General features: G+C 46.3%; 1 protein-coding gene across 8 annotated transcripts in view; it reads right to left on the bottom strand.

Annotated features, from left to right (window-relative positions):
• RGS3 (regulator of G protein signaling 3) overlaps positions 1–22,517 on the bottom strand; it is a 135,258-nt gene that overhangs the window by 103,536 nt on the left and 9,205 nt on the right. For all 8 annotated transcript variants that reach the window (XM_063787573.1, XM_009457121.5, XM_063787576.1 and 5 more), the window contains exons 2-5: positions 14,221–14,271; positions 10,642–10,700; positions 9,526–9,620; positions 8,055–8,123 (exon numbers count right to left, since the gene is read on the bottom strand). In XM_063787573.1, coding sequence (XP_063643643.1) covers positions 8,055–8,123; positions 9,526–9,620; positions 10,642–10,700; positions 14,221–14,271 — 274 coding nt within the window. The remainder of the gene's footprint in view (positions 1–8,054; positions 8,124–9,525; positions 9,621–10,641; positions 10,701–14,220; positions 14,272–22,517) is intronic.

Consider the following 22,517-nt stretch of genomic DNA (forward strand, 5'->3'; position numbering starts at 1 on the left):
GGTTGGTTTAATAACTATTAATCAAGAAACATCGTGGATATTTAGGCTGGAGCATAACCCTGGAGGCTGGCTTCAATAGCTGAAGGACCCACATAGCTGAGAGATTTGGCATGTCCTATGGAAGGCACAATATCAAAACCAAAGATGGAACAGGCTGCTGGATAGGTAGTAAACTCCCTAGAGATGTGTTTTCCAAAACCTGGTCTAAGGGGGCCTGAGCTAGAGCAGTGGTTCTATCCAAAAGTGTACCACAAAACCACCTGAACAGCCTGTCTGAGGTATATGCTCCAGGACTTCTTCCTGAGAACCCAAAATTAGTTGGTCCAAGGTGGGGTTCGAGCATGGGAGCCTGGAGAAAGCTCTCCAGGGTATCCTGCCAAGCACCCACTTATGCCTGCCCCAGTCAAAGACCAGTGATCTAGAAGGTCTCAAAAAAGACATATTGTTCAGATTCTCCAGAAAGCGTGGCAGCTTACCACCGGACAGTCCTAAGCAAAACAAAACTAGCTTCTCACAGGTAGCCAAGTCAAGCGAGGGGTGGGGAGGCAGGATGCTGGGGGATTGCTCCTCGAAACTGGTCCACCTGCCTGCAAACCCATGCTCTGCCCCATGGCCCAGAGCTGAGGCCCCTGCTTCTGGCTGTCTCTCAACAGCTGCTCTCAGTTCATCACTCCTGCTCCCAGCTCCTTCAGCCTTGGCTCCATCTGCTGCCTTCTTCCTTGCCTCTCTCATCATCCAAGGCTCTATTAATAATCTATTCAAAAAGGACAATGCGCTCACCCCAATAAAGTGCCCTTCCACATCCACCTCCCCAGCCCACCACCAAAAACAAATACTCCTCCCCCTTGGGAAGTAGCCAAGTCAGCACTAATAGGAGGCAGTTGCAGTGACTATCATAAACAGCCAACACTAATCTGAGCTGCCATTCCAGAAAAGCCTTGGCAAGACTTTGCCAAAGTCCTCATACCAATTTCATTTTATTTGTCACACATTCAAGAGAACTCCAGCTGCTATCCAGGTGCCCATACTACTCTGCTGTACACTTCTTTCCTACTGGGTAGGGCTGAAACTTTCAAAGTCTCCAGGCCAATGCATTAGCTCAGCAACCTCTCTCTGCTCTTCACTAAACGAAATTTTCATTCCCTGGTGTTTAGAGAATGTTAAATGGTTAATAGCCTCCCTCGAGTTTTACTTCCTGCTAAGGGGCCTCCCATGCTTTCATGGTAACTCAGGCAGCGTAAATTGCCACAATTAATGTCCATAAGCAGGAACCTCTCTCTAAGTGTTCTTCAATTAGCTATTTCTTATGCCTGCTTTTGAAAAATCTTTGGAGGAAGAAAGACTTCTTTTAAAGCAAACTGAGTATATGACAATACAGCAGTCAGTTTATAAACTTGGGAACTAGCGCTCACCCTCGGGAGTGCCTGAACTCTCACTAGATGCAAAGTCTCCGGAACCAAGCCTTGGTTAATTCTGACTACCAGTCCCTGAGCTCCAGGCTTGGTGCACTTAGTGAAGGCTTGACAAATGGATGAATCCATCACGCCCATGGTTGGCAGCCACTGGGCAAGGAGCCACAGCGTTAAGGAAACAAGACAAACATCCAGGAATTAAATAGCAGTTCCAGACAGCAATACAGGGGATGTCACAAGACAGGGTGCGATTGACAGATGAACAGTGCAGGCAACAAATTCTGAAGGCTCGGGGACACAAGAGGTAGTTTCGGGCTGACAGGCTGGAAGAAGACCTATGAACTGAGCCAGAGAGAATGAAGAGCATTTTGGGCAGAGAGAACAGCCGTTACAAAGGCTTTGAAGTAACTTCATGCAGCACATGTGGGGAATAGTATTCAGTTTACTTTTGAGCATAGGGTTGCAGACTCATTACAAGATGAAAAAATAGATTATTTTTTGAGGAAATGCACTTTAGTTCTCCCTCTCAGGTAAATTATTTCTGTTACAGGGTTATACCATTTAATCCTAATTTATATTTAATTTGATGACTTAAATTGAACTTAGATTTTTCCATTCACTTTTTCCTTAAGCTCAGTACCCATCACTGGTCACAAGCTTTCTGACATTAGGCCACTGTACTTGGCACTGAGATCTCATTTATAAAACAGATTAAAGGAGAGCATACACTTACAGTGCCTGGGACAGTGCAGGGCAAATCACAAGTAGAATCTCCCTAAATGTACCTACTATTAGTATAAAAGATTATGCCCTGGCTGGGCGCAGTGGCTCACGCCTGTAATCCCAGCACTTTGGGAGGCCAAGGCAGGCAGATCACTTGAGGTCAGGAGTTTGAGATCAGTCTGGCCAACATGGTGAAACCCTGTCTCTACTAAAAATACAAAATTAGCCAAGCGTGGTGGCATGCGCCTGTAATCCCAGCTACTTGGAAGGCTGAGGCAGAAGAATCACTTGAATCCAGGAGGTGGAGGTTTCAGTGAGGTGAGATCGTGCCATTCCACTCCAGCCTGGGTAACAGAGAGAGACTTCATCTCAAAAAAAAAAGATTATGTCCTTGCCTGGGCACGGTGGCTCATGGCTGTAATGCCAGCACTTTGGGAGGCCAAGGTGGGTGGATCACCTGAGGTCAGGAGATGGAGACCAGCCTGGCCAACATGGTGAAACCCCATCTCTACTAAAAATACAAAAATCAGCTGGGCATGGTGGCATGCGCCTGTAGTGCCAGCTACTTGGGAGGCTGAGGCCAGAGAATCGCTAGAACCTGGGAGACAGAGTTTGCAGTGAGCTGAGATTATGCACAAGAGTGAAACTCCATCTCAAAAAAAAAGAAAAAAAAATTACTTTAAAAAAAGATTATGTCCTTTAATTACATATATATAATGTCCTTTAATTACATATATATAATGTTCTTTAATTACATGTATAAATAATGTTCTTTACATATAATTAATATATAATAATATATAAAGAATATATATAATATATAAAGAATTATATATTATTATATGTAATTTCTATATGCTCATATATAATTATAATTAAGTTATGTATAATTATATATACCAATATATAATTATAATTAAGTTATATATATAATTATATATGCCAATATATAATAATTAAGTTACATATAATTATATATACCGATATATAATAATTAAGTTATATATAATTATATATACCGATATATAATTATAATTAGGTTATATATAATTATATATACTGATATATAATTATAATTAGGTTATATATAATTACATATACTGATATATAATTATAATTAGGTTATATATAATTATATACGCTGATATATAATTATAATTAAGTTATATATATAATTATATATACCAATATAATTATAATTAAGTTATATATAATTATATATACCAATATAAAATATAATATATTATATTTTATATATTATATAATTTATAATAATATATTATATATTGAACATAATCTTTGGAGGTATAAATATAATACATATATGCATTTTTTACCTTAGTACATAACATTATAATTCTCTCCAAGTCTGTTCCCTGGCCACAAGTTCTGATTAATACTGGAAGCTTCAATTTGTCTTTTGCCATATTATCAAACAGAATTTTTAAAGCTGAGTTCCATATTCAATGGCATATTGAGGAATTACTATTAATTTTTAAGTGTGATAATGTCATCATGATTATTTTTTAAAGCCATCTTTTAGAAATATATACCGATGAGATGAGATGTCTGGGATTTGCTTTAAAATAATTCACTGGAGAAGGGGAAAGTGGATGGGGTGTAAATGAAATAAGATTGGCCATATATTGATAATTGATGAAACTCCGCTATGAGTATATGAGGGTTTATTATATGATACTTTCTACCTCTGCATGCATTTGAAAGTGCCTATAAAAAACTCCCAGAAACTTGAAGCTGAAAGAAACATTAGTGATCACTGCATTTTACAGACAAGGAAATTGAGGCTCAGCGCAGGGAAGGGACTGACCCATGGTCATACAGCTAGTCAAAGCTAAGCCAAAATCTACTGTGCTGAGGCCTGGTTCTCCTCAGTTCCCACTGTGATCACCATGATGAACTGAAATCATCTGGCCCTTCCCCAGAACTTCTTTGTAGATCATCTTGTTTCTCTAACACAAGTTCACAGCCGTCCCTGGAAGGATCGTGAGAATTAGTGAAACAGATGCTTTCCTGTTATCTCCTATCAGTTTCAAAATGTGACCACCACACATTTGGCTGAATAATTTATATAAAACTCCATTATAAATTCTGCGGTAGCTCATGTCTGTAATCCTAGCACTTTAGGAGGCTGAGGCAGAAGGAGCACTTGCAGCCAGGAGTTGGAGACCAGCCTGGGCAACATAGCAAGGCATCGTCTCTACAAAAAAAAAAAAAAAAAAAAAATTAAGTAGCTGGGTGTGGTGGCATGTACCTGTAGTCCCAGCTACTCAGGAGGCTGAGGCTGGAGGGTCATTTGAGCCCAGGAGTTCAAGGCTGCAGTAAGCTCTAATCACACCACTGCACTCTAGCCTGGGTGACAGAGTGAGATCCTGTCTCAATCAATCAATGAAACTACACTATAAATGCAAAGAGAAGCACCCTGAGTCCTGAGGAGCAAGCATACTGACACAGAAAGAGTATGCTTTGGAGTCATTTATCATCCATGTGAGATGGTCAAGTGTACCGTAATGTAGCTGCGAGAACCTGGACTTGGCGTCAGCTTGCCTGCATTTACATCTTGTTTTCACGGCACCCTATCTGTGTTACCTTAGGCAAGTTATGTAATGCCTCTGTGCCTGTTTCCTCACCTATAAAAGAGCAAAAATAATAATACCTACCTCTTATGTTGTTGTGAGGGTTAAATTGGAGAATGAGTGCCATGTGCTTAATGTCCACACACAGTAAGTGCTTGATAAATATGAGCTGTTACATAACCTCAAGCAAGTGCCTCGGCTTTCATAAGCCTCAGTTTCCTCTTCTCTGAAGAGAGGGGCAATAATAAGTCCTACCTCTCAGGATCATGATGAGAATAAAATGAGATAATGTATGTAAAGTGCTTGGCACAGAGAAGAATTCCATAAATGTTTGTTTCCTTCCTTCCACAATTGTCTTTCATGTTGATAAGTTGAATGTCCATCCTTCAGAGAGGCACAATTTGATTTGAGAGCATTCAGCAGAGCCGAAGTTTCCTGCAATCACTCTGTCTGCCTCCTCCAGCTCAGAGGCCTTCTCGCTCCGAAATGGATCGATAAAGGAGAGAGGAAAAGGAGAGCGCAAGGAGGCCAGGCCAGCCTGCGTGCTGCTCACAGCTTCACAGGGCCCTCTGCTCCCAAGGCCCTGATCCTCTTGAGCTTCGGGCTGGGACTGTGACCGTGAGTTTGGCTGTAGTTTGTTTAATAAGGCATCTCACTTTCCCAAAATAGGCAACACGTGGAGACACTGCCCCATGACACTGACTCACTTTCCCTGGCCTCATTTTCTTTTCCAAAAGCCATGAAGGGCATGACTGACTCCTTCTCCAGCAGTTTGGTGTCTGCCTCCACCCAAAGGGCTTGCTGGGTGTCCATATGCCTCTCTGACACTCTGCTGTCTCCTTCAGGACCTTCCCTTCATTGGCCTGTCCCTTCAAAGACAGGGAGCGGACCCTTGGTCCTTAGCATTCGATGACCTTCCTTGACAATCTCACTTGCTCAGAATTTCACCCACTGCCTTCCTGCCCATGGCTCCCATATCTCTGTCTTCCAAGTTCCAGGTAGGCAAAGGTGAGCCCTCCTTCACAGCTCTGACCTGGCTCCCCTCCAAGCACCTGCATCTCACCATATCCCAAGCTGACTCACCTCCACCTCCAGTAACTCTGTCTTAGGTGGAGACACCACCAGCTGCCCAGGAGTTACCCTTGACTTCTCACACTGCTCTCACAGCCAAATCACCACTAAGCACTACTGATTTAATCTCCTAAATATGGCCTGAGTCTGTTTTCCCCTCCCTAGCCCCAAAGCCTCTCTCTCACCTCAACCTTCCAAAGACCTACCAAAGTGATAGATCTAGAATGTGCATCCATCATTCCCTGGCTTGGCACACTTCAGTATCTCCCAATGGCCAGACATTCCCAAACACCAAAGTGGCTGCAGGAGGTTCACCCTGCAAACATGTTTAAATGCAGATTTCTCAGCCCTGCCCATGAAGAGTTGGATGTAATTAATCTGACGCGGCACCTAAGAATCTAGGTTCCTGACAAGCATCCCAAGGAATTCTGATGTATATCCAGGATCGAGAACCACCGGCCCTTAGGAGAAACCCCATACTCCAAAGAGAATCTACAGAATCATCTGACTTGGCTTATACCAACCTCTTCAGCTAATCTTTAGCCAGTCCCTACTTTGTACTTAACCTTCCAGCAACATCAATGAGTTTGCAGATCCCTCCTCACTCCACTCTTGCCCTGCCCTTCCCTCTCTACTTTACTGGCTCTTTCTTCTGTCCTTTCACCTGTCCACCCATGAGTCAGTACAGTGTTGAGAGGAAAGACCCTGGGGTCCAACCACCTGGATTCCATCCCGGCTCTATTGTTAACTGGCTGTATGACCTTAGGCAAATTCCTAACCTCTCTAAACTTTAGTTTCCTCTTCTGGAAACTTAGGACAAAACCACACTCTTCTTAGAGCTGTTGTAAGAATTAAAAGAGACAATGCACTGTTAACCCCTGGCTCCAGGTCAGCACCCAGTCAGCGATTGCTATTGTTATTAACATGACATCCCCCTCCTCACTCTCAGCTCCAAGTCTCTATCGGTGATCCGATAGGAAAGTCTTTGACCCTATGCATGCATCCCCAGCATGTTGTTGCCACAGTGATACCCAGGAAATGGCAGCTGGATGAATGAATGAATGAGGTTTATTATACTATACTACCCTATGATGAAAAGTGGATACTTTATTAAAAGAGAAATCCTTCGTTTTGTACGTTAAATACACCCTGATTTTAAAAAACATATTAGCTAATAACATTTAGAGTACTAAAGAGCATTGAACCCAAAAATGTTTTCCAGGTCTCAGCTGGTGACTTGAGCTGATTTTCATTCACGGAAGCCCCTTTTCAGTCACCATTCAGTGATGTGATTGCTCCGCAAATGATACTGACCATGGGGTATCCCAGATTCCTTAGGCTGCACCAGCCAAATGAGCCACTGCCGCTAACAGTGGGCCATGGCAGTCCATTGCTGTCACTCAACAGCCAATTCTCATGCTCACCTGCCCCGCACTCCTCCCCTGCTCCACTCTAACTGCCGTCACTAATGGCCACTTCAGCCCTCCTGTGTCCTGCACTACCTGCAAGATCAGCCTGTTTGGATTCTCCTACACAAAACTTCTATACTCCCTTACCTGGCCTCATCATGGCAGCCTGAGCTTACAGTGAGTATTTCTGCCTCCTTGCCTTTGCTCATGCTTTGCCCTGCCTGGAATGCCATTTCCAACCTTCTTCTTTAGTTGTCTTATTCTTCATCTGTGCCCAAGTTCAAAATTCCACTTTTTCCATGAAGCCTTCCTTGATCATCTCAGACCACAGTGAACTCTCCCTCTTCCCATACTGATGGCCTTTATTACTCATGTCATTCTTTTCTTCATGCAGCCAATATCTAATAAACATCTATATGCCAGGCACTAGGTACCGTGATGACTAAAAAAGAAATAGTCCTGTTTTTCAAGGTGCTTAGAGTCCTGTAGAACTGAGCACGTACATGTTGTTATTGTAATTTCTCTCCATGCAGTGCCTGGTGTCCCCACGTGAACAGTGGACACCTTGAGAATAAAATCCATGTGTAGGCTGGTCGGCATCCCCAGTGACCAGCACAGTGCCTTGTTTGATACCGAGTGCTCAGAAAACGCTCATTGATAACACAGTCCTTGGTAACACCTGGAATGATGGAGACTCAAGGAGGGGCAGCCTCTGCAATTTAGTATTGCCACTATCACTCATTTATCCAGAAAGCACTAATCGAACCCCTGGTGTATGCTGGCCACCTGGCTGTCACCCACTAGCCCAGAGCAGAGTCCCCCTCCAGCTCAGCAGCTCTCCTCACCTGGACTGGCTGGCCCTGTTCCACACAGTAACCAAGAGACGCTTCTGATCATCCTCCTCTTGGACAGGACTGCGAAATCAATCAGACCATCAGAGTGTTAGTAAGGGCTGAGCTCCAGGCCATAGCTGACTCATAGAGTCAGTCATAATTCCAAAAATGTGGAAGTAACGTCAATAGCTGGTTAAATAAACTATATTACAAATAAAGTAAGAGATGACTACCTCCATGCATAAAACAGTTTATATTATGTTGTTAAGGACAAAAAGGAGGTTACAACATGCTATTATAAAATAATTCCATTTTCGGGCCGGGCACAGTGGCTCATGCCTGTAATCCCAGCACTTTGGGAGACAGAGGTGGGCGGATCATGAGGTCAGGAGATCGAGACCATCCTGGCTAACACGGTGAAACCCCGTCTCTACTAAAAATACAAAAAAAATTAGCCAGGCATGGGGGCAGGCGCCTGTAGTCCCAGCTACTCCAGAGGCTGAGGCAGGAGAATGGTGTGAACCCGGGAGGCGGAGCTTACAGTGAGCCGAGATTGTGCCACTGCACTCCAGCCTGGGTGACAGAGCAAGACTCCATCTCAAAAAAAAAAAAATTCCATTTTTGTAAACATACACACACAGACATATACACACACACATGCAAACATACACACCCACATGCAAACATACACATTAAAAGGTCTGAAAAGGTCTGAAAAGGACCTTAAAATGTCTGAAAAGAAATACAGTAGGGCGTATCTGTGAGTAGGAGGGCTATAGGTGTTTTCTATTTTCTTCTTTTTACTCATCTATATTTTCTATTTTCCTATCATAACCAAAACTACTTTATGTAGTAAGAAAAAAACCAAAATATTAATTTTCACTAACAGGAAAATACAAAATGTCCATTACCTTCCCACTGGCCCCAGAGTTCAGAGATTGGGGAAAGAAATAATAACAATAATAGCTGGTACCCTGTGTTATGTTATACTGTCCCATTTATACCCCACAGCTCTCTGAGGTTGCTACTATTATTAGCCCCATTTTACAAATAAGGAAGCCAAGGCTCAGAGAGGTTAGAAAGTTGAAGTAAAAAGGGGGGCAGGGAGGCAAAACATCCTTCAGCTTGGAAAATTCCTTCGGCTAAAGGAGAAAGCTTGGCCCAAGGCACAGTGGGAAATTGCCTACACTTTTTATGGGCTGCCAGCCCCAGGCTGGGCATTTTAGTTATGAGAGCTAGCCAAGTGATACCTTATCACTGTGGACCTCGCTGCTGGGCCTGGTGCCAGGGATGCAAGGACACAAGTGAGTGAGAAAACAAAGACATCCTTTAGAAGGCACTGGTTTTTTTTGTTTTGGTTTTGTTTTTTTTTTTTTTTTTTTTTTTTTGCATAGATCTAGTTCTAGATTTGGCAAACAGAGCTGTTTCCAGATAAACACTCCTTCCCTCTCCTTTCTAGGGCCCAGCTGCACCAGACTCTTACAAGAAGAAGTGCTCGTGGAAAGCCGGGTCTCTGCAGTCTGGAACGGTCTGCGTCTTCTGGTGGCGTAGTCTATTATCTTCAGGGATCAAAGAAATCTTGAATTGGAAAAAAGGAAGCATGATTAGCGGATCTCATGGCCCACCTAAGCCCAGCAGCTGACTCTGCACATCTCCAAGTTAAAGGCTTCCCAGGGTCCTTCAAGTCAGCCTCTGCAGAGGACAGAATAGAGTCCCCTGTCAGATGCTGCAAGGGAACAAGGAGCCCAGGGCAAGAGACATTGGAGGCAGATGCCAGGACAGGGCCTCATGGTGGGTGGTACCAAAAAGACAGCCACGGCCCAGCCAGAGCTGGGGTACAACTTTATCATCTCTGCTCTTCCCCCAAGCAGAGTGGTTTCCCCAGAAGCGAAAGGACTCCTCTCTTCTAAGGTCCCAGCAGCTGCTGAGTGCTCCCTTCACAAAGGTTCCAGGTCAGCCTCCTGCCAAGGCCCCAAATCCATGTTCTCAACCCAGGGCTGTTCTAGCCCTGCTCCTGATAAATTCCTTGCCAGCAGGGGCCTCTGATCAGCCTGAAGGCTTCAGGAAGAATGCTGAGGGCCAGCACCTGGAACCCCAGCTGCCACACTTTAGGAAGCTCCTGGCCTTTGGCTCTCACTGAAAGTAGAGCCCCACCCCTATAAGGACCCTGTCTTTACAGCAAAAGCCCAACCCAGAAGGATCTTCCAGCCCTCAGAGACACTCCCTCCACTCTACTGCCCAAATCTGGCCATCCTGCCCCTAGTTTGGGGGGAAAGTGGGTGAAAACGGTGCTTTTCACAAGAGGTCTTAGGATTACCTGTGGATTTCAGCCATCCACATACTCACTGCCCACCTATATAGATGACCAAGATTGCCCTTAAGATTTTGGCTGTTGCAGGAAGCCCCAGGGACCCAGCCGAGCTAAGGGAATGGGTTTGTCCCAGCACTGGGCCCAATAAATGCCTATTGAGAAGATGAGTGAGATGGCAACTGCCTCCTCAAAGGTCACCAGCCCCACAGGTGTGCCGGGACCTTGGGACTGAGCCCAGTAACATGGCCCCTCAATATCCCACTCTCCATCTCCGGCCCCACCACATACCTTCACATATGGATCACAGGTGCCAGGCTGTTTGCTGATCAGGCCTTTACCTTCTATAACTAAAAGAGAATTCAGACATTGGGGTGGATGAATGGAAACATACACACACACACAGCGAGAAAGAGAGACACACATAGACATATCCACCCACACGAATAAAGAGACCTGAAAAGAAAAGCGTATCTGTGAGTAGCAGGGCTATGGCCCCTGCTACTAGGCCCTTAATTTGCATAACCACCATTGGCTATGAACCTGCTCTGGTCTAGGCCATTCCCACCATCTTCCACGCTCTGGCAGCACCCTCACCAATGCATTACGAGGTACATTCAATTCCCTGAATCTTACAGCTGGAAGAGAACTACAGTTTATAGAATCTAACCCTTCATGTAATGGGGAAAATGAGGCTTCGAGGGGAGCCCAAGATAGTAAGAAACTTGCCCACAATCACAGAACAATGGGAATGACCGCTGGATTTGGAACCCATGTCTCTTGACTCCCGGCTCAGTGCTCTACCACACAAGACTGCCTTCTAGGAATGAAGGGGCCACTCACCGTGTGCCATGAGCCATGCTGTGGCACTCACCGTGTGCCGTGAGCCGTGCTGTGGCTGGCGGACAGCACAGCACAGGAGTCACAAGCTGGGGCCTCAGGGGTGGACGGACCCAGGCATGAATCCCAGCTGCACCGCTTACTCACCATATAAGCTAGAGTGAGTTGCTTTGCATGGGACAGAATTTGCCATTTTTAATGGTTTAGTGATAATAACATGCACTTCACATGGTAGTTGTTCCAATTAAATGAGGTAATGTGCCTGAAGTGCTCAGAGGAGTGCCTGGCAAATAAGTAATTGCTCAAAAAATGTTTGCTAAAGAAAAATAATAATAAATAAAGGCAAGGGGAGAGGTGTGGGGTGGGTGCAGTGTGGTCACGAGAGTAGGCAGCACCATTTGCCTGAGGTCTATAGAAAGAAGACAATAGACCTGATAGAACCTGAGCCTCAGTTCTATTTTCTTTTACGTCTGGATTTTTTTGTTTGTTTGTTTCTTGTTTTTTTTTTTTTTTTTTTTTTTTGAGATGGAGTTTCGCACTTGTTGCCTAGGCTGGAGTGCAATGGCACGATCTCGGCTCACTGCAACCTCCACCTCCCGAGTTCAAGTGATTCTCCTGCCTCAGCCTGCCAAGTAGCGGGGATTACAGGCTTGCGCCACCACACGCGGCTAATTTTGTATCTTTCGTAGAGAGAAGGTTTCTCCATGTTAGTCAGGCTGGTCTCGAACTCCCGACCTCAGGTGATCGGCCCGCCTCAGCCTCCCAAAGTGCTGGGATTACAGGCGTGAGCCAATGCACCCAGCCTTACGTCTGGTTTTCATTGAGCCCTAGGGTTTGGCTCAGACAGTGCTCCCAGTAGTCTGAGGTGCAAGGCCTGGGAAACCAATGGAAGGAGTGGGGACCGGTGGGAAGGGATGAAGGGCCTGAGACTGGGGTGAAGCCAAAGCAAACTGTGCAGGACAAATGGAGTGGTGGAGGCCAAGATGCATTTTGCAAAAACTGTTTGCACAGCTGCAGTCAGGCCCTGGCAGGCAGAGAACACCCCTCTGCTGCTCCTTGGGAACTTCACGTTGGGGCCCCCATGGCCATGACCAGAGGACCCAGGCGCCTACTAGTCTACTCTGCCCAGTATCCTGGTTACTGTTCCTGTGTGCATCACTTCCCTCAAGGGCGTGGTTCTTGAGGGCAGGACCCAGGTCTGGTGACCTCCTGGGTCTCTCTGGCCAGCAGTGACAATGAACCAGACCCAGTCCCTGCCCTCATTGCATTCTCAGTCTGGCAGAGAGGCCAGACACAGGTGGCACAGTATAGTCAGGGCTGTGACAAAGACACAAAGGAGAAAGCAATAAACCCAGCCCAGACAGGTGGGTCGGGGGGATGATTCCTGGAGGGGGAAATAATAAGGCAAAATGAGCCTTCCTTCCTGAGTCTTAATGATGATGAAGGCAGACATATTTCTTGCAAAATCAGAGCAGGTGGAGAGTTATTTTTCAAAAGGGGTTCAAAACAAAAGAAAGGTTATTCCAGGCACAGTGAACAGCAGGTGCAAAGGCACAGAGGCAGGAGCAAGCAAGATGTATTCAAGGGAGTGCACGTAACTGGATAGAGCTGGAGGTGGAGGGTACCTTCAGCGGCAAGAACCAGGGAGGCTGGAGAGATAGACAGGGACTTCTGGGCTAAACAGAAGAGTCCTGGCAGTGGGGGCCATGACAGCAACTCATGTAACTATTCATGTGCCGGATGGAAGGATGGACACATGGACAGACAAACAGGTGGAGTATGAACTCTTCCTGTGCTGTGCTCCAGCCATGCTAGACAGCTCTTCAAATGCATCCTGCTCTCTCTGACCCCCAGGCCTTTGCACTTGCTAGCCCTGTGCATGAAGTGCTAGCCACACCCTCCCTGCTCCTCTTTGCCTGGCTCAGGCCCATTCCTCCTTCAGGATACCGTGTGGGCATCACCCCCTCTGCCAAGTCTTCCCTGGCATCCCATCAACACCATCTAGACAGGGGTGGGTGCTTCTCCTTGGTGTTCCCAGCCCCTAGCACAGAGCTAATGCTCAATCGCTATTTTTGGAATGTATGGTTTTCTTTTTTTTTTTTTTTTTTTTTTGAGACGGAGTCTCGTACTGTCGCCTGGGCTGGAGTGCAATGGCATGATCTTGGCTCACTGCAACCTCCACCTCCTGGGTTCTAGCAATTCTCCTACCCCAGCCTCCCAAGTAGCTGGGATTATAGGCATCTGCCACCACACCCAGGTAATTTTTTTTGTATTTTTGGTAGAGACGGGGTTTCAGTATGTTGGCCAGGCTGGTCTTGAACTCCTGACCTCGTGATCTGCCCGCCTCAGCCTCCCAAAGTGCTGGGTTTACAGGCATGAGTCACCGTGCCCAGCCAGTTTTCTATTTTATCTAACAAAAACTTACACAGGATTGACTACAAGTTCAGCACTGTTCTAAGCACTTTACTAACAGTAACTCACTTAATCTTTGTAGCAACCTGTAAGATACACAGTATTACCACCACTACTTGACAGATGAGAAAACGGAGCTTGTTCAAGGCCACTCAACAAGTATCAGAGCCAGGGTTCAAATTATAGTGGTCTGGCTCCAAAGACTATGATCTTAACCATGATACTATGCTGCCTGTCAACCAATGAATAAATGAATGAATGAGAAAAATAGAGAAAAGAAGAAAGGATGGAATAAAGAAGGGAGGGAAGATAGGAAAACTCTTCTGTGGCCCTGCTCTGCTGGGGCCAAGAAGGAAGTTGAGGTACCCAGGGGCAGCTGTAGCCTGTCAATGAGAAAGGTCTACCATGTGGACTCCAGACACATCCAAGGCAGGACCAGGGCTGCTCTATAGAAAGAGCCCCAGGTGAATACTGGCTTTTATCAATGGACACATCCTTTATACAAGGATGAGAAAAGAAGCCTTGGCCCATGGTGCCACCATCCCCCAACCCCAGCCCCAGGCAGGAAGCTGAGTGGCCCGCCCCTTCCTTGGTGAGCCTGCACAAAGCCGTACTCACTGTGAAGCAGCAGAACCCGGTCCTGGGCATCAATGGACAGCCTCAGCTGACCTAAGGAAACAGCAACAGAAACAACCTTGCCTCAGCTCCCTGGTGGGTGTGGTGGAAAAAACTGGAGGAAAGGTGACAGAAATGCTCTTTTGTTCATGTGAAGCCATTCAAAGACTCACACAAGTCTCTGGCTGGCAGGGACCTCAGAAGCCACAGGGTTCAGCCCCGCCCACCACATCGGGAGTCCCTTTCGAATGCCTCCAGCAGTGGTTCTCTAGCCTTGCTTGTGCCCCTCTGGTGATGGGGAGCTCACTACTGTACAGGCAGCCAGGTGGATGCTGGGAAATCTCACTGCTGGCTCGTTGTCAAATGTTGGTAAAGGTGTAGGAGAACAAGTACTGTCATTCTCTGTTGGAAGGAGTGAAAATGGAGGGTAATTTCTGCCAAGATCTACTGAAATTTAAATGTGCATATTCTTCCACCTAAAAGTCTTCATTCCAGGTCACTGTCATAGACAAACACAAGCACGTGCACACAAAAGCTGGCACTACAGCATTGTTTAAGGAAAAACTGGAAATACCTGAAATGTTCATCAATATAGAAATAGTGAAGTAAACCATCTATAGCTGTATATGGAATAGTATGAGCTGTTATAAAGAATGGAGGAGCTCCATACAACCTGGCAGGGGAATATTATTGAGAAAAGTTTTAGGTTTTTGTTTTGTTTTGTTTTGTTTTTGAGACAGGGTCTGGCTCTATCATCCAGGCTGGAGTGCAGTCGTGCAATCATAGCTCACTACAGCTTCAACCTCCTGGGCTCAAGCAATCCTTCTGCCTCAACCTCCCAAGCAGCTGAGACTACAGGCACGAACCACGGTGCCCGGCTATTTTTCAATTAATTTTTTGTACAGAAGGGGTCTTGCTGTGTTATCCAGCTTGGTCTCAAACTCCTGGGCTCAAGTGATCCTCCCACCTCAGCCTCCCAAAGTTCTGGGATTACAGGTATGAGCCACCACGCCCCACAAAGACAAGTTTTTAAAGGAACAAGCAAATTTCAGAACAATACATAGGGTATGTATCTGGCGGGGGAGGGAGGGTTCTGAAAGGATGCCAAATTAAAAACAGTGATCCCTGCTAGAGAACAGACTAGGAATTGGAGGAGGGTAGTCAAGAGGAATTTCAATCTATCACAATTGTTGTTTTAATAATTCAAATATATCCACGAACTATAGCACTTCTATAATTAAAAAGAAAGGAAAGAGGAAACAAAGGAAGAAGGAAAGAGGCAGGAGAAAGGAGGGGAGGAAGAGAAAGAGCAGGGAGGAAGGGAGGAGAACAGGGAGGGAGGGGACACGTAAAGAGAACAGAAGGACGGGGCTGGAAGGCAGGACAAGAATGAGTGGCCGGGTGAGGTTTATCCCCTGGCTTTTCCCATTTTTGTTTAAATTTTTTAAAAAAAGAAAAAACAGGACAAAACTTCAGGTCATCCTCACAGACACCCAATGGCCTCCAGCCAAGACAGAGAAGAGAGAGAGGGTCACACTCCTCTTCCTCGGTGACATCGAAAATGTTTCTCTCAGTCCAGTAGACTTTCCCTGGGACCTCAAAAAGCTGCTGAACTCAGTCCACCCCATGGACAGGCACTGGAGACATCAGAAAGCAGGGCAGGGCCGTCTACCAGAAAGCCCAGGCATGGCTCCATCTGTGACAACCCTAGCTAGCTGTGCCCTCCCTCTGCCCAGTCACCTGTAGCAATGGGGAGCTTGCTTCCTGCGGTGGGAGCCCTTTCCCTTTTGAAAGAGCTCTGATTGTTCAATGCTGCATCTTATACTAAGCCAACAGTGGCCTCTCGGTAACTTTCATTGCCCGGATCTAGTTCTGCATTCTCTGGGCTCTTTCCTCTAGACCTGAACTCCAAAGTCCTTCCACAATCCCTCACAGCACAGTGAGACATCCCCTCATCATCCCCTCTGGCCAGCTCTGGACATGCCTCTTGAAACTAGGCTGGCGGCTGGGGCTTTGCTTTGTTTCTGGTTAGAGAACAGGTTTGGAGAACCCTTCATGTCTCCTAACTCTGCATAAGTCCACCAATCACTGTGACCCAGACATCACTTGACCCTCATACTTCTGGTGGTTAAGCTTCAGTCCCAAGCAATTCAGGCTCCTGCAAACCCTGGTCCAGCCCATCATCCATCAGAAATATCTGCTGTTCTCCTGTCCAGGACCCAGATCTCAGAAGCCCAGGAATCCTGTTTCAGTTCCAGCCCTAACTGCCCTCTTCTTTCAGGACCACAGTGGCCATGGATGTGAGGAGAGCTAATAACAGGGGTTATGGCACTCTCCAAGCTGTGATCAGATAATGCTGGCAGGTGAGGAGGACTCCTTGGATGAAAGGCGCCGGGAGAATTGACGGTATCATTATCTCAAAGTCTGAGCAATTACTTCATTGTGGCTCCCTAGAGCTGAGAAACCTATGAAAACTGTGCCCAATCTAGTGTGGGGTGGGAGAGAGAGAGGTTTGGAAACAGGCAAACGAAGCCCGCAGTCATGGGTTGAATTTCACCAACTCAAAGACACCTATGTTTAACATGAAACATTTTTTCTGAAACTACTACCTGTGCAAAGCCAGCTCTGGCACAAACATGCTTGGATCCGAAAGCCACAGGAACCCCTGTGCTCCACAACACCTATCACCTAACTAACAGTGGCCCTTTGCCCAGAAGTCAGGATCAGGAAATCTCCAGACACAAATGGTCACTAATTCCATTTAGCAAATATTTGCTGGGCATCTGCACGAGGCTGGGCAGGTGCCTGCCCTCACAGGGCTCACAGCCCAGTGGCTAGGACAGGGACTTGGGCAAGGCCAAGTGAGAAGCTGGAGGCTGACAAAGGCCCAGGGGCAAAGGCTGACTCGGGATTGAGATGAGTTTGCACCACACTGCACCGCTCCCGTTCCAGGCCCTGCCAGCCAGGGGCTTCTCAGGAAGGCCAGGGTGCCCTGTACCCTGTTACAGCAGAGAAACCAAACCCAGCAGACCAGACTCCAGGCTCCCCAGGCCAGGACACACCTGCCCCAGTTCACAAGATCCCTCCCTCGGCCATGCCTGTCCCCTCCTTCCCCCCATCATGCTACTCCACCAAATGTCTGACACACAGGCCCCTGAAGTCATCTTGTCCAGTCTCCTCATTTTGTAGCCAGAACGGTCATGCCTGAGATGGAAGGTGATTTGCTCTGGGCCCAGAGAATCCAGAGCTGGAGATTAGAACTCTACCCCCACTCCAGCACTCTTTCCTGTGCACAGTCTTCTGGAACACCCACAGCCCTCTAGCATGCACCTCCTCTACTGTGACCACTGCGTTTGCCAACACAACCTTCAGATTCAGAGGTAGAGAGAACCATCGGGGACAGCACCAGGTGCCACAGCTTTTCTCAAGAAACCAAGAGGTTAGCTGGGCATAGTGGCACATCCTATAGTCCCAGCTGCTTGGGAGGCTGAGGTGGGAGGACCACTTGAATCCAGGAGGTTGAGCCCGCAGTGAACCATGATGACACCACTGCAACCCCAGCCTGGACCTTGGGGAACAGCGTGAGACCTGTCTCAAAGGAAAAAAAAGAAAACGAAAAAAAATAGAGGGCAGCCTCCTAGAAATGTCTCCAATCTAGAGAAAGAAACCTCCAGGTGAAGGGGAAGTAGGGCTGAATCCCTGGAGTCTTCAGCTCACCAAGGCACCAGCTAATTTGGCATCCTTTCAGAACACCCCCCTACCCAACCTCCCTCCACAGATACATACCCTATGTATTGTTCTGAAATTTGCTTGTTCCTTTAAAAACTTGTCTTTGTGGGGTGTGGTGGCTCATGCCTGTAATTCCAGCACTTTGGGAGGCTGAGGTGGGAGGATTGCTTGAGTCCAGGAGTTTGACACCAACCTGGACAATACAGCAAGAGCCCTTCTCTACAAAAAATTAATTAAAAAAATAGCCAGGCACCGTGGTGCGTGCCTGTAGTCTCAGCTACTTGGGAGGTTGAGGCAGGAGGATTCCTTGAGCCCAAGAGGTTGAAGTTGTAGTGAGCTATGATTGCACGACTGTACTCCAGCCTGGATGATAGAGCCAGACCCTGTCTCAAAAAACAAAAACCTAAAACTTTTCCCAATAATATTCTTGCTCCTACACCTCTGTGTTTTTCAACACTCCCCATTCCTCCCTAGACTCAGGGAGCAGTCAGGCTAAAGGGCTTGAGGTCATCCTCATCGAGGTTGGGCAGGGCCTTTGGACAGGGCATGTCCCCTGTTCCCATGAGATCGCAGTTGGGCACCAACACTATGTGCAAAAGGTGGTGGTGATGGATGCCCAGAGAGGCTGCAAGTGTGTACCAGGGCCCAGAGCCAAAGGGAGAATAGACAGGGCCCCATATGGCAGGAAAAATACTGGATGGGAATGAGCTTCAGAAAGCCTGGAAAAGGCAACAAACCCAAATTCTGCTGGGCACAGGACTTGAAGGGCTCAGACTTACTGGGCACTTTTAAATGGATGTGGACACCAGCCAAAGAAATTCAGTCTGGCAGACAATACTCAGTAGAGAACCACAGATGAACTCTAACCCACAGGCCACAGTCAGAAAGAGACATACTCAGAAAATAAAGGAAGTAGATGGGGACTGCACACCTTTGCTAGACTCAGGGATCAGCCGGAATGTGTCCCAGTGGGAGCCCATGCCACCCTGAGATGTGCAGAGAATACATCTGTGATGGACTTGCCTGGCTAGCATGAAGCAGCAGGCATCCTAAAATCCAATTCACCCCAGAAGCCGCTGCCCATTTAAGAACTGTCACATGTTAAAAGCTACAGGAAGGGTGATGATATCCAGACAAACATATGAAGGCAGTTGGGTCTACATGGAGCCTAGCCAGCCGCTAACATCCACAGATTTCCCCTCCATTTATGAGGACACGTCTGTACTCAAGTCTTCCTCGCAGGAGGGAGGGCGCCCAGCCAGATGCCAGGCACGCCCTCTCTCTGTGGTCTTCAGCTGCCTCATCCACACCCCAGCCCTGATCCAGGCTCAGAAACGGTTAAGCATGTGTTTACCAATTTCACTGCCTGCTTGATCTAAGGGAGAAATGGTAGGCTGCAGTGGCGCTGGGAAACAGGCAGCCACACAGCTCTATGGACATAACCCAGGAGAATTTCCCATGGCTACTGTGTTAAAAGAAGGAGAACCTTGAGTTCCATTCAAAAAAGTGGCCCTGGTTTGCGAAGGTGAGGACATAGGACACACAGCGCTGGCATAAAAATTGTGATGGGTCAGTTCAATCCCCTGGCCTCTCTGCTTCCTGTGAAAGCTGATATTAATGTAGTTTCCCAAGCTCTTTTTCCTTACAGAAAGAGATTGCTCTGGCCAGCATAAGTCTTCTAGTCTACTCAGAAATTCTATTTTTCAGCATAAACTAATAAATTAGCATTCAGGTCTCTTGATAATTTAGATTCCCATGGATCACTCACAAGGGATTCTAGGTCCGTCCTGGGCAAGCTGGTAAAATAAAACTCCTGAATCTACTGCAGTCAGCATCTAATCTTGGCTGGACCATAACACCACTAGCAGTCCTGTGGGGCTCAGATCCAAACATCCTACAGGATTCACACACATCTCAACCCAGAGTTCAGGGCCATAGTGAACTACCAGGCTAGGCACACACATGGAGAGAACATAGTCAATGTTTCTTAGATGTTTACTAGGTACTCAGCACTTTACTATAAGCTTTTTATTTCTTTTACTCCTCACGATAACTCCGTGAAATGGTTACTACTTTTATCCCAATTTACAGGCAAGGAAGCTGAAGATTATTAAGAGGTAAACAGGTTGGCTGGGCATGGTGGCTCACACCTGTAATCCCAACACTTTGGGAGGCTGAGGCAGGATGATCACTTGAGGCCAGGAGTTTGAGACCAGTCTAGGCAACATAGCAAGACTCTGTCTCTCCAAAAACGTTTTTTTAAAATTAGCCGGACGTGGTGGTGTGTACCTGTAGTCCCAGCTACTCAGGAGGCTGAGGTGGGAGGATCACTGGAGCCCAGGAGGTTGAGGCTGTAGTGAGCCATGATCACACCACTGCACTCCAGCCTGGGCAACGGAGTGAGACCCCAACTCAAAAAAAAGAAAATAGCTAAAACAGGTTGTCCAAATCACACAGCCAGTAAGTGGCAGAGCTGGGGTTTGCATTTAGGCAGTCCAGGGCCCCCACTGTTAGCCTCTCTATACCTATGATGGGTTTAAAATTTGTCCACAAAGTCTTTGATACTCTTCCTTTCGAGAGGTGAAGCCTAGTTCCTCCCTTCAGACATGGGCTGGACTTAGTGACTTGCTTCTAACAAATAGAATGTGGTAGAAATGACAGTGGATGACTTTCAACATTAGGATATTAAAGGTATTATTAGTTCCTTCTTTTTTAACAGCTGTATTGGGATATAATTAACATATCGCACATTTCATCGGTTTTGTTTATTATTGAGATGGAGTCTCACTCTGTCGCCCAGGCTGGAGTGCAATGACATGATCTCAACTCACTGCAACCTCTGCCTCCCAGGTTCAAATTATTCTCCTGTCTCAGCCTCCTGAGTAGCTGGGATTACAGGCATGCACCACCCACACCTGGCTAATTTTTTGTATTTTTAGTAGAGACAGAGTTTCACCATGTTGGCCAGGCTGCTCTCGAACTCCTGACCTTAGATGATCCACCCGCCTCAGCCTCCCAAAGTGCTGGGATTGAGCCACCGTGCACGGCCACACTTCACCAATTTAAAGCATGTAATTTTCTTTTAGTATATTCACAGGATTCTGTAATCAATCACCTCTATCTAATTTTAGAACATTTTCATCCTCCCCTAAAAGAAATCCCATACTCTTTCGCAGTCACACCCTATTCCCTTCTCCCCTCAGCCCTTGTCAACCACTAATCTGCTTTCTGTCTCTAAGGACTTGCCTATTCTGGATACTTATGTAAATAGAATCACACAACGCATGGTCTTTTGTGATTGACTTCTTTCACTTAGCATAATGTTTTCAAGGTTCACCCATATTGTAGCACGTATCAGTATTTTAGTCCCTTTGTGGCCAAATAATATTCCATTGTATGGATATACCACATTTTGTTTATCCACTCATCTGGTGATGGATATTTCAGGTTATTTCGACTTTTTGGCTACTATGAATAATGCCGTTATGAACATGTGTGTGTGTACATATGTTTGTGTGAGCATGTGTTTTCATTCCTCTTGGATTTATACCTAAGAGTGGAATTGCTGGGTCAAATGGAAACTCTACATTTAATTGTTTGAGGAACCGCCAAACTTTTCCAAAGTGGTTGCACCATTTGACATTCCGGCCGGCAGTGTACAAGGGTTCCAATTTCCCCTCAACTTCTTCAACACCTGTTATTGGCTCTTTTTTTATTATAGTCATTCTAGTATGATAGTATCTCATTGTGGTTTTGATTTGCATTTCCCTGATAACTAATGACATTGAGTATTTTTTCACATGCTGTTAGCCATTTTTCTTTGGAAAAAAATGTCTATTCAAATCCTTTACCCATTTTTGAGCTGGGTTACTCATCTTTTTATGGGAGTTCTTTCTTGCTTTCATTTTTGTGTCACTTGCCTAGAAGGAAGCCAGCTGCCACATAATAAGGAAGCTCAAGCAATCCTACGAAGAGGTCCATGCGATGAGAAACAGAAGCCTCCTAATTACAGGTAGCAAGGAACTGAGGCCTCCTGCTGAGAGCCATGTGAATGAGCCATCTTGGAAAGGGACCCTCCAGCCCCAGTAATGCCTGCTCGGACAACTGCAGGTAGGCAGGCAGGCAGGGAGAAAGAAAGGAGGGATGGAGAGAGGGAGCGGGGAGGGGAGGAAGGGACGGAAGAGGCAGGGAGGGAGGAGAAAAGGAGGGAGAGAGGCAGAAAGGGAGGGAAAAAAAACAAAAACCAACTCAAAAAAGCTAGAAAATATATGTAGGGGACTTCCATTTCTGGGATGACAGATCCACTGAGGAAAACTAGAAATGCTAAACAAAATATGTTAAAGCATCTTCTTAGATAAACAACAAGAGAGAGAGGAGCTACCAGGCAGGATCTAGGGGAATGGAGGACTCTAGAAGGAAACCTAGTGTTTTTCTGGGCTAATTTTCTCCTGGGGTGTTTTCAAATTCCAGAGGGCTGATTGAGAGATCAAGAGGCTGAGTGAGTTTCTGCCTGCTTCTCAGGGCTAGAGGAATAGGAACTAGGGACCAGGGCCCACCAAGAAGCAGGGTTC

The sequence above is a fragment of the Pan troglodytes genome, chromosome 11 (assembly GCF_028858775.2).
Source record: "Pan troglodytes isolate AG18354 chromosome 11, NHGRI_mPanTro3-v2.0_pri, whole genome shotgun sequence".
Lineage (NCBI taxonomy): Eukaryota > Metazoa > Chordata > Mammalia > Primates > Hominidae > Pan > Pan troglodytes.